Genomic DNA, 11,714 nt, shown 5'->3' with positions numbered 1-11,714 from the left:
TTTTGAGACGTAACACATACATCACATACAATATGTAATAGTATAGTGAATAATCAATAAAGGGTTCGGTCCTCGGAACATGAGGACTCACCAATCTTGAAAAGCTACTAAAGTGATCACTAGCCATAAGGATGATAAATTGGAGAGTCAGACCCTACATTAGTGAAACGATGTAGGCAAGAGTAAGCGTTAGTACAAAGAATGTACCAAGTATGATAGCAATGCATAAAAAGTATGAAATCATGTTAGAAAAGTACTTTACATGGCATGCAATGACCAACCGAAATCATAAGATAAAAGGCTTAGAAAGCATAGATCATAATCATGGTCAATGCATGTTAAACATCTTAAAAACATATTTGAGATACTTTAAGAAAATAGCCTTAGTTCATTATTGTGGGAGATTTACCTTTAACCGACATATAGACCATGTGAGCTATAAAATGGAATTCAATGTCTATCCCACACCAAAAAGAGATGTCCTTACTTGCCAAGGTAAGAACCATGAATTTATAGCTTAGGTGGATCCATTTGCTAATATCTATCTAAGACAACTTATGATGGCACATAGCTATGGGATAGAGAGATTGATACTAGAAACCCGACCTCTACTAGCGGGAGACCTTCCATCTCAATATCCTCTCGGTGCTTAGTATAAATCCCACATAATAGTCATTAATATTAACTTATCTTATCATTAGAATATCTCCTTATTCTTGATTCACATTAGCTGAGAAAACCTTTCAATTTTATGAATCCTATGTGAGGAAACCCTTTCAAATTCATGTTTGAGTAGTATGTGAGAAATCCTTTCACAACACAACAACAACATTGATACTCACTTTCAAAGAATCCTTAAAACATTTTCATCAATTTCATAAAGAACATGCATATTTCATAATTTCATCTTTCGTAAGCTTCATCATATAATCAATTCTAGAAATCATGGATCATGCATGGGTTCATATGAATTCAACTTAAAAACATGAAATTATCTCAATTCATGCATAAAAGACATAAAACAATCAATTAGATCATAATTGAAAAGAACCCATGAGATTGAGTAAATACCGTAACTTCCATTGGAGATTCTAACTAGTAAAAATTTGAGAATTTATGAATCCTATATAGAAAAGGACTCCATAGGTGAATACTATCATACCTTGATGCCAAAAGCTTGAATTAATGTTGAATTTGGAGACTTGATCTTGAAACCCTATCTTTTTTCTTCAAGCTTCTAGAGAGAGAAATATTAGGGAAGAACTTGATCAACTTTTGTAAATTTTAGAGAATGAATTGAATTGGGTTATTTGGGAGATTAAAATCATTATGTAGGACTTTGGGTAGAAGGCAAAATGATGTAATATAGGGTTAGAACGATTAGGGAAAAGACCAAAAAGCCCGTAAAATAACTATTGAGCCCTCATTGACAGATCACACCTTTGGTCCGCAGGTCCTCGTCGACTGTTGGTTTGGGTTCAGAGACTACACTTTTGGAACCCCAACAACGGGACCCCATGTACGGTCCATGCATCCACTTACGGACTGTACATCCCAATTGTGAGTCCCAACCATGACCTTAAAAAAATTCTCTATGTTTGGGACTCAACTATGAGACCTACCTATGACTGGTACATTGAACGAACGATCGTCCTGGTGAACCGTAAAAGAGTATTGGAAGTTGACAATTTAAATCATTGGAACTAACCACCGATGATTCCCACCTATGGTCCGTGTTCTGACCTACGACTTGTCGGTGGTTTCATTTGTACTGGAACCAAACTCTAGAAACCTATAATTTACCTTATTTTCAAATCCAACGTGTTACAATATCTCCCCCTTGGGAACATTCGTCCTCGAATGAGATTCAAGACATCATAAGGAGGGTAGGAACTACCACCCTCAACTAACTGATTCCTCCAAAGAACCTTCACGGAAGCAACTTCCTTGTTCCTCAACTTTTTAACTTGCCGGTCCAAAATCTTTACCAAATTGTCTTCATAGGAAATATTCTACTTAACTACCAAGCCTTCCAATGGAACTATGGATGTCAGATCCCAACACATTTCTTTGATAGAGATACATTGAAAACTGGATGCACCGATGCCAAATCATTAGGCAAATCAAGTTCATAAGCAACTTTACCAAAATGCCTCAAAATCTGATATGGGCCCAGATATCGAATAATATGCTTCCCATATTTCCCAAACCTCATCACACCCTTCTTGGGTGAGATTTTTAGGTAGACCCAATTATGAACATCAAACTTAAGGTCTCTTCTTCTATAATCAACATAGGACTTTTGTCGACTTTAAGTTGTTTTCAACCTTTCTCTAATAAGGAAAACTCTCTTCACAGTTTCATGTACCAACTCAAGACCTATCAAAAAAACTTCACCCACTTCAAAAAAACTTATATGAGATCTACACCTCCTAGCCTCAAATGGAGCCATACCAATTCTTGAATGATAGCTATTATTGTAAAGAAACTCAATCGAAGGAAATGATCTTCCCAATTACCATTGAAGTCAATTACACAAGCTCTCAACTTATCTTCCAAAGTTCGAATAGTACACTCTGGTTGCCCATCGGTTTGTGGACGTACTAAACTTAACACGTGTACCAAGACCCCTTTGAAAAGATTTCCAAAACTTAGAGGTGAATTCGGTACCACGATTGGAGATGGTGGATAAGGGCACTCCATGAAACCTAACCATTTCCCTCAAGTAGAACTTAGAGTTGTCCTCCGCCAAATACGAAACCTTGATAGGGATAAAATGATCCGATTTCATCATTCGATCCACAATAACCAAAATTGAGTAATGTTGCCACCGGGTGCAGGTTAAACCAACAATGATGTCCATATTCAAATCTTCCCACTTCTAAGTAGGAATATTGATATCTTGGGACAAACCTCCAAACTGTTGAAGCTCAACTTTCACTTGTTGGCAATTAAGACACTAAGCCATAAATTCCACAATATCCTTCTTCATCCCATTCAACCAATATACCTCCCGCAAGTCACGATACATCTTGGTGGCTCCTAGGTGAATGGAATATCGAGAACTTTAGGGTTCTGATACAATATGCTCCCTCAAATAATCAACATTGGGGACACAAAAATGACCTTGATAACAAAGAACACCATATCCCCCTTTGGGAGAAAGCCTCTACAGATTTCTTAATCACTGCTTCCTTCAGTTCCTCCAAATTCAGAACAAGACTTTGCTTGGCTTTCACATCTGACACAAATTACGATTATGAACCATTATGTACCCTAACACCACCTTTGGTAGATTCAACTAACCAAACACCTAATCAGGACAATCTATGAACATCTCAAACCAACTCCTTCTTATCTTCCTCAACTTGAGTAACACTACCTATTGAAAATTGACTAAGAGCATCTGCCATCACATTTGCTTTGCCGAGGTGATAGAGAACACTGATGTCATAATATTTTAGTAACCCGAGACACCTTCTTTGGTGAAGATTCTGATCTTACGGTTGGAAACTTTTGTGGTTGGTAAAGTCATCAACATGAACACCATATAAGTAATGCCTCAAAATCTTTAAGGTAAAAGTAACCGCTGCCAATTCTAAATTGTGGGTAGGATAATTCTTTTTCGTGAATCTTAAGTTACCTTGAAGCATAAGCAATGACTTTCCCATTTTTCATGAGACATCGTAACCCAATTCTTGAAGCATCACAATAAACCACAAATCCATCAGAGCCTTCCAGTAAAGTCAACACTGGAGCAGAGGTAAGTCTATCCTTTAACTTTTGGAAACTCTTCTCGCACGCTTTAAACGATATGAACTTAACCTTCTTTTGGGTCAATGTTGTCAATGGGGAGGCAATCAAAGAAAACCCTTCAACAAACCTTCTATAATAACCATACAAACCCAAGAAACTTCTAATATCCGAAGGGGATAGAGGTCTTGGCAAACTCTTAACCACATCCATCTTCTTAGGATCTAGCTTAATACGCTTAATGGAAACAATGTGACCAACAAAGGTCAAATACTGAACAAAGACTCCTATTTACTAAAGTTTGCAATGAGTTGTTGGTCCTAGAGAACTTGCAATACAATCCTTAAATGATCGGTATGCTCATCCTCACTCCTTGAGTAAATCAAGATATCATCGATAAACACAGTCACAAGCATATCGAGGCATTGTCGAAACACCCTTTTCATCAAATCCATAAATGCGGCTAGGGCACTAGGCAAGACAAAAGAGATCACCAAAAACTCATAATAACCATATTGAGTCAGAAAAGTCATCTTCAGAATATCATCTTATTTCACCCTCTATTGGTGGTAACTCGACCGAATGTCGATCTTATAGAAGTAACTTGATCCTTGTAATTTTTCAAACAAATCATCTATCCTAGGAAAAGGATATTTGTTCTTAATGGTAACCTTGTTCAATTTCCGGTAATCAATACACATTCGAAGTGAACCATCTTTCTTTCGAACAAACATAACTAGAGCATTACATGGAAAGATACTCAGTCTGATGAAACCGTTATCCAACCAATCTTTAATTTCACCTTTAACTCCTTGAGTTATATCAGTCCCATACAATAAGAAGGAGTAGTGATAGGTTGCGTATTTGGGAGAAGATCAATACTAAAATCTATTTCCCTTTTGGGAGAAACACCAGGTAAATCATCGAGAAACGCTTCTAGAAGAATATCAAACTTCCTAGCCACTTATGACATTACAAAAGGCAAGGTAGCACTGGGATCAAGCAACACATAAATATAAAGATGAAAAGCTTTCAACATACTGGTAACCACATCGAGAGAACCCTCTTGCTCATGACAAGTTTAAAGTGCATATAATTGATTTTGCTTTGGGGTACTTGAACCCGAAAAACTAGGTGGAAGTTGCCTAACTTCTCTTTCGTTAGCCGCAAATGATGGAAAATCCTTTATCTTATGGCCACTCTTACCACAACCAAAGCAATCATCTGTACCGGCTAAGGATATACCCTCATGCTTTCTTTGCACAATTAGCACAAGTAGTCGATGAAAATCCACCACCATTTCCTCCTTGAGGCTTAGGGTTAGACACCCTATCTTTGTTGAACATACGAGGAGCATTCGAAGAACCTTGATCGGAAAATCTTTGTAAGAACTTAGAACAACCATGTCTCTCAGACCTTGAATGTGAGAAGTTATTATCCCCCCTCTTGGCCCTCTTTGCCTTCCTAAACCCTTCCTTAAGTTTTTCATCTTCAATTTGTTGGGAATGAACCATAACAAGATAAATGTCCATATCATGTATAAGAATGACGGTACAATATTCTTTAACCATCATTTGTACATGCCCAAAACAAACTTACTCTCCTTTCCCTAGGATCGACAACCATAGTAAGAGAATATGTAGACAATTGTGTGAACTTCACAGCATACTCCTTCACACTCATGTTTCCTTGATAAGGTTGATTAATTCAAGTACCTTTTCCTCCGTGATCTCAAGCCAATGCACTTCGTAAGGGTAAAGCTCAGGTTATTTATGTCTCCAAGAGTCTTGATTCGAGGTCAGTAACTATTGTATATTTTTGGTTTATGTATTTATGCATGTCTACCGGTTTTAGTATCATTTGTGCAATGAATGGTAGGGAGACTTATGAAATGAGATCATGTAAGTAATCTCATTCAATGACTTCTGATTGTGACTTGTGGTTTTCAAGTGGTCTTGTTTATTGTGCTATGTGATTGTGCTTGTTTGTTTGTGATTGTTTGTTGACTCGGGTACCACACCAGTACACTAACTATGGATGGCTTGGGTACCAGGCCAATATACTAACTGTGGATGACTCGGTTACCACATTAGTACACTAATAATTTAGGTATAGGTTCCATAATAGGACGAGGTATGTTATTGAGGTTCCATAGGACCACTCAATATTTGCATTGTGATTATATGGGACATGTATTTATGCGTTGCTTGACCCAAGTTTTGTTATTTCATGATATGTGACTTAGAGTCTATGTGGTTGATGATAGATGTATGTTATGCATTGTTTTGTGTTACTGTGTTGTGGTGAATGTTTCCATTCATATCTTTAGACTAGCCACATGATCCTACCAATACAGAGTTGTTTGTGTACTTATAATGCACATGTTCTTTTTCTTGTTAAGTACATGGCATCTTCTAGTGGTTGATCTGAGACCTTAGTTGAGCGATGCCTAATTTTGAGTCCAAGGGTGAGCTTTCTCTTTCAGGCTACCATAGATTCTTCTGCATCTTCTTGTCTATTTGTTATGACATAGACTTATATACTTTAGTTTGTGTTTGGTTTCGGGGTTGAACCCCCAAGTTGACTCCTTTAGAATTTTAGGTATGATGACTTTCCATTCGTAGGGGTATATCCGCAATGAATGTTTTTAAACTATAAGTTTGAGTTTATGGAAACTTAGTTCTTTACTAATAAAGTGTTTTTTCTTGTTGATATTCTAAACTTGGTTTTTTTTATAAATTGTATTCGGTACATTTTGGTTAGTATTTTGTTTCTCTCACAAAGTGGTTTAGTGTGGTTTGGAGTCGTGAAATAGTATGACTTATCTCATATATATATATACATATATATATATAGTTTAGACTAGCCTTTTGTATTAGAGAAAAGTCAATACATTTTGGTCTACTTTTGGGATTTGTAACCTTATAGCAACTTGGTACTCTGGTCCACCAGGTCATGAGGTTGGATCTTGTACTCTTGTTTATATTTGTTGATGTATTTCTCATTTTGATTGTGTTTTACTTATTATTTTTCTTACATTCTCATTAGTTGTTAATTCTTCTCTATATTCCTGCTACTTGTCATTCTGGAATATGAGTTGGCTTACCTACTTGTAGATTATGGTAAGTGACATCATGACTGGAGTTTTAGGATCGTGATAGATAGGTCGGGTCCTTGTTCCATTGAAATACTATACTATTAGAGGTTTGAAATTTTAGGTTTTGTTGTAAAAGCATGATGAACTTATCGTCCATAGTTTATCTTTCTTGTATGTCTTATGTTATAAAAATTGTGGTGGTCTTGTCTACCAGCACAGGAACTGATATGATTATGTTATAAGAAAATTTGTAGTTACTTGAAATCATCACCAACACTCTAAGTATGGCATTCTTGATCTTAGTTTTTGTTGGATTATTCTTTATTTATCTGTGGTTGAGATGTTTCATTTGTATACATCCTATGTATAGGTTTTGTATGAGTTCTTTTGTTTTTCGATTTAAAAACACAAGACGAGAGTTGGATAGAAGCGAATCTAAATTTTTAGGTGGGATTGTGCTTGTGTTTTGGGATAGTTGATGTAAAGCTTGACATAAATTTGTATTTACATAAACATAATTATGAATAGGTCTTTTAGAGTTGAACGACGATAGATACAAATGGGTACGTACAAGTTTTGATAAAAGCAGATAAATATTTGATACATGACTTATTTTTAAATTGTTTGTTTGTTCCATTTATTTTACATTCCCTCTAGAAATTTATAAATAATTAGCATGTACCGTTACCTCGCATTAATTAATGTTCGATGAATATTATATATATATATATATATATATAGGAATTTCATATCATAGAGAAATTAACACATTATCAACGTTCTCTGTTGTTTACTATTTTAGTAATACCATAACATCCAAGAAAATGCATCATGAAAAGAAGATCATCAGAAAGTCTTCAAAAAATGATTCTTCATGAAAATCGACTACTTGAGTCAGACAAAGTTTCTCTATCTTGCCCAATTCTATAGAAATTTACTTATGGGGTTGCGATCTAAGCATAAACCCTTCTAATACAAATGAAGGGAAGGCCATAAGATAGAAGTCAGAGCGACATAAAAAAGGCACTTTTAAAGAAAATCATCGTTAAGCATAAAACCAAGATGTAATTTCAAAGTGAAATTCCAAATAGAAATAAATTATAGGACCGCAAGAAAATGTGAAATTAAGCTACCACAAGAAAATATCTTGTGTACTTTTTCACATTTCATGTTTGTGCCTTAATTTCTTTATCTTGGAAATTTTTGATTGAGATTAAATCATTGTTTTTATTCTTGATGATGATTTTCTTTTATCATGACTCTTTTAGGTTGCTATGCCATCTCTCTTATTATTTTCCCAACATCTATAATAGTCGGGTTCATGATGAGATTGCTACCACACAAGTGAATTTCTATAGGATTGGGCAAGACAAAGGAACTTCCTCCAAACTCAAATAGCAGAGTTTCTAGCAGAATCATTTTTGGGAGACTTTCTGATGACCTTCTTTTTGTGATGCATTTTCTTTTATATTACGACATTAGGTAAAGAGAAAACAACAAAGAGCGTTACAAATTTGTTAACTTCTATATGATATGAAATTATTTTTTATTTCTATATGCATATATATATATATATATATTCATCAAACATTTATTTAATACGAGGTGTGTACCCTCATTCTTCATAAATTTCTAGAGGGAATGTGAACTAAATAAAACCACAAAGAAGTTAAAAACGAAAGACTCGACTTCAAGAGTCATGTATCATATATATCTATTTGTATAACAACACGTATCTACCAGTTTATATCTATCATCGTTCAACTCTAAAAAACATATTCATAATGAGGTTTCTTTAAAGACATATTTATGTCAAGATTTGCATAAACTATCACAAAGCACAAGCACAAGCTCACATAAAAATTTATATTTGCTTATGTCTAGCTCGACTAGTATTTATAAACATAAAAATAAATAAATCATAAATTCATCAAAGAAAGTTATAGTGTGATCAAAACCTCAATTTAGACCTAAATCTTAAGCATCTAAGACATATATAATATTTGAGTCTAGAAATCACATGTCACATAGGTATATCACATCATAAAGTGTAATTGGATTGTGAAGAAAAATGAAAAAAAATAAAATTAGAGTAGAAGTGAGCACATAAATAAAGGAATTGACAAAGAATCGTAACAACTTTTCTTTCTCAGAATCCTTGATAGCTAGGAAGTGAAGTTTGTTTGAATATTATATAGAGAGAGTGTAAGGACATGTGTTCGATTGAAATTTGCATGTCATGCAGGTGGCAGTGGCGATACAATCATGAAATGAAACGGCGTAAATAATGAAGTTTTGTCAATTACTTATGTTTGGGAAAGTTTCATTTATTAGGCCTTTCTTCGTTTAAAATTTGTGAATGAACGCAACAAGAAATTAAAAGGAATATGCAAATTTTAAAATAAAACTAGCAATATGTTCTATATTTTGTACTAGAGTTGGAGTTGAAGATAGAGTTATGTTGAATTATACAGTTTGTTAAAAATATTTGGAATAGTGTTTATGCTTAAAGATCATACTTAGATACAATAATTTAGCTTTTCTTGAAATATGGATTGATGTGCTAGACAAGTGAAACTTGCTCAAGTGGTTAAAAAACCTCCATGTCACGATCCAAAATGGGACGTGATGGAAAATGTCATTTGTCACCAAGACAAGTTAGCCGCAACTAGATTTATAATACTTTGAAAATACCTTGTCTTAATTCAATACGTCAATACAAGGCTTGAGACTTCTCCTTTTAAAGAATATCGAATGCCCCACAATATAGTTCAATCAATGAATCACAATAAGATTTCAAAAAATAACAACTGCCAATTCAGACATGTTGAAGAATGGGTCAATCAACTCAAAAACCCAATTATGAAAATGAGGGTTGAATAGAAAAAGCTTTACTTGAAAACATCAGTCAAAACCATTTAAAAAAGGAGTTAAATAAGTTCACAATCACCATTTCACTTTAGAACTAAAGTTCTTGAAAAACCTTGCAATTTGCTAATAAAAATCTCAAGTTTTGTAAAAGGGAAATGAAATGAATTTTAGGGTCACAAAATCTTACCCAAATGATTTATCATAAGAAATTTCTTCAAAATCACCTCCAAGGGTTTTACAAAGCTCAAAATGGGGAAAAACTACTAAGACCCCAAAAATGGCAGGTCTAAAACCCCCTCTAATGTCGCAAAAGTGACCACAGATTCGCAAAAGACCTTATCTAAAGAGAAAGCAAACGTCCCGATCATGACACACCCTATCACGATCGCAAAGGTCAAGAAGAATAACATCTTGCGAATGCGACCAATTATTCGCTGAAGCGACATTCGCAAAAGTGAGTTGTCCATCACTAAAGTGAAGCACACATACACTAGAAAATATCAGATAACTATTACATACTCGGAAGGACCATCGGAATTTGTTTGGAACCCCATACACAGAAATCGTAAATGCAAATCGACTATACTCGACGTTTTGGACACAATGGATTCGTTGAGACAAAAAATTGAGATCTCCTTGAATGGAAATATATGAAAGTTACAAGAAATGAACATAACGCCTAAAAAGGCTAAATCTGGCTCGTCACCTCTAAAAATTAAATCAAGACCTCACCTAGGCCTAAAATCTTCCCTTAAATCAAACAAAACTCTCAGAATTGCAACACAAGCATCTAAACCCTAAATATTTACCAAAGTCAATAGTTTCAAATTCAAGATCTTTCCAACGCAGGACGTCAAATCCTCAAAATAACTTCGAATTTGAAATGACAACTCTTTTGGACCAATTTTTACATTCATGACTAATTGAATCAGTGAAATTTCATTCTGACACTCAAAACTCAAAAAGTCATTGAAAACTACTTTTTAGCAATTTTAGCCTTTCAAAATAGAAAATTTCTCAAAATTTACACCTTTTGACTCAAAACTTGAAACAAATTTCAAAACTTATTCAAAATTGACTCATGGCCAACATTGAGAGAGGAAAATTGGTAATTTTTATGAAAATTTCCAAAAATGATCTTTTAGGTCATTGTATTATCCAACAATAAAAACTATGTTCATCTTCGAACCTGAAGTAAAATAAAGTACCTAAAGCCTAAAAAAGCCAAGGACATCTAGCACACATGAAGGACTTTATCTCCCAAGTAACCTCACATAGAAAATGGTGCTTTCACTGCATCTTCATTGAAGCCATCTCCTTACTCCTAAGCTTTTGGACCTTGCTATCTAAGATGGCTATAGGCTCCTCCTTAAAAGTCAAGTCTAGACCTAATACAACTAAATCAAGAGAAAGCACATGGGACTCATCTAGCACGTACTTTTGAAGCATAGAGACAAGAAGCACATGATGCACAACTGACAATTTAAGTGGCAAGGCCAACTTATAGACCACCTCTCCAACTCGGCTCAAAATTTCAAAATGTCCAATGAATCTAGGGCTAAGCGTTCCCTTCTTTCTGAATCCTATCACACCTTTCATGGGAGACACTCGGAGCCAAACATGATCACCCTCCATAATCACTAGGGCTCAAACTCTCCGGTCTGCATAACTCTTCAATCGAATCTTAGCTATTAACAATCTACCTTTGATCATACATACCTGCTCCATAGCATGTCTAAGCAAGTCTGTATCCCAAGAGTGTATCTCATCCTAATCAAACCAATCGATCGGAGACCTGCACTGTCTTCCATACAACTCCTCAAATGGGGCAATCTAAATACTGGAATGATAATTGTTGTTGTTGGAAAACTCTACGACGGGAAAATGATGATCCTATCTAGCACCAAGATCAATCAAACAAGCTCAAAACATATCCTCCACTACCAGAATCGCCCGCTCGAGAAGACTATATCTATGAAGGTGGAAAGTTGTA

The 11,714-nt window shown here is 35.1% G+C and overlaps 1 protein-coding gene across 1 annotated transcript; it reads right to left on the bottom strand.

Moving 5' to 3' along the window:
* Nucleotides 1-11,011: 11,011 nt before the first annotated feature.
* LOC107060088 (uncharacterized) lies at nucleotides 11,012-11,356 on the bottom strand. The gene has a single exon (XM_015307472.1). It carries the CDS (start codon nucleotides 11,354-11,356, stop codon nucleotides 11,012-11,014), a length of 345 nt encoding a protein of 114 aa, XP_015162958.1.
* Between the last annotated feature and the right edge of the window lie 358 nt (nucleotides 11,357-11,714).

The sequence above is a fragment of the Solanum tuberosum genome, unplaced genomic scaffold (genome assembly GCF_000226075.1).
Source record: "Solanum tuberosum cultivar DM 1-3 516 R44 unplaced genomic scaffold, SolTub_3.0 scf00059, whole genome shotgun sequence".
In the NCBI taxonomy this organism is placed as follows: Eukaryota; Viridiplantae; Streptophyta; class Magnoliopsida; order Solanales; family Solanaceae; genus Solanum; species Solanum tuberosum.
Note: the sequence above shows the minus strand (reverse complement) of the source record. Positions and strands in the feature narration are given on the sequence as shown.

Bases quoted from the DNA above. Each gene is read 5' to 3' on its own strand.
- LOC107060088 (XM_015307472.1), bottom strand. From the start codon at position 11,356: ATGGAGGGTGATCATGTTTGGCTCCGAGTGTCTCCCATGAAAGGTGTG.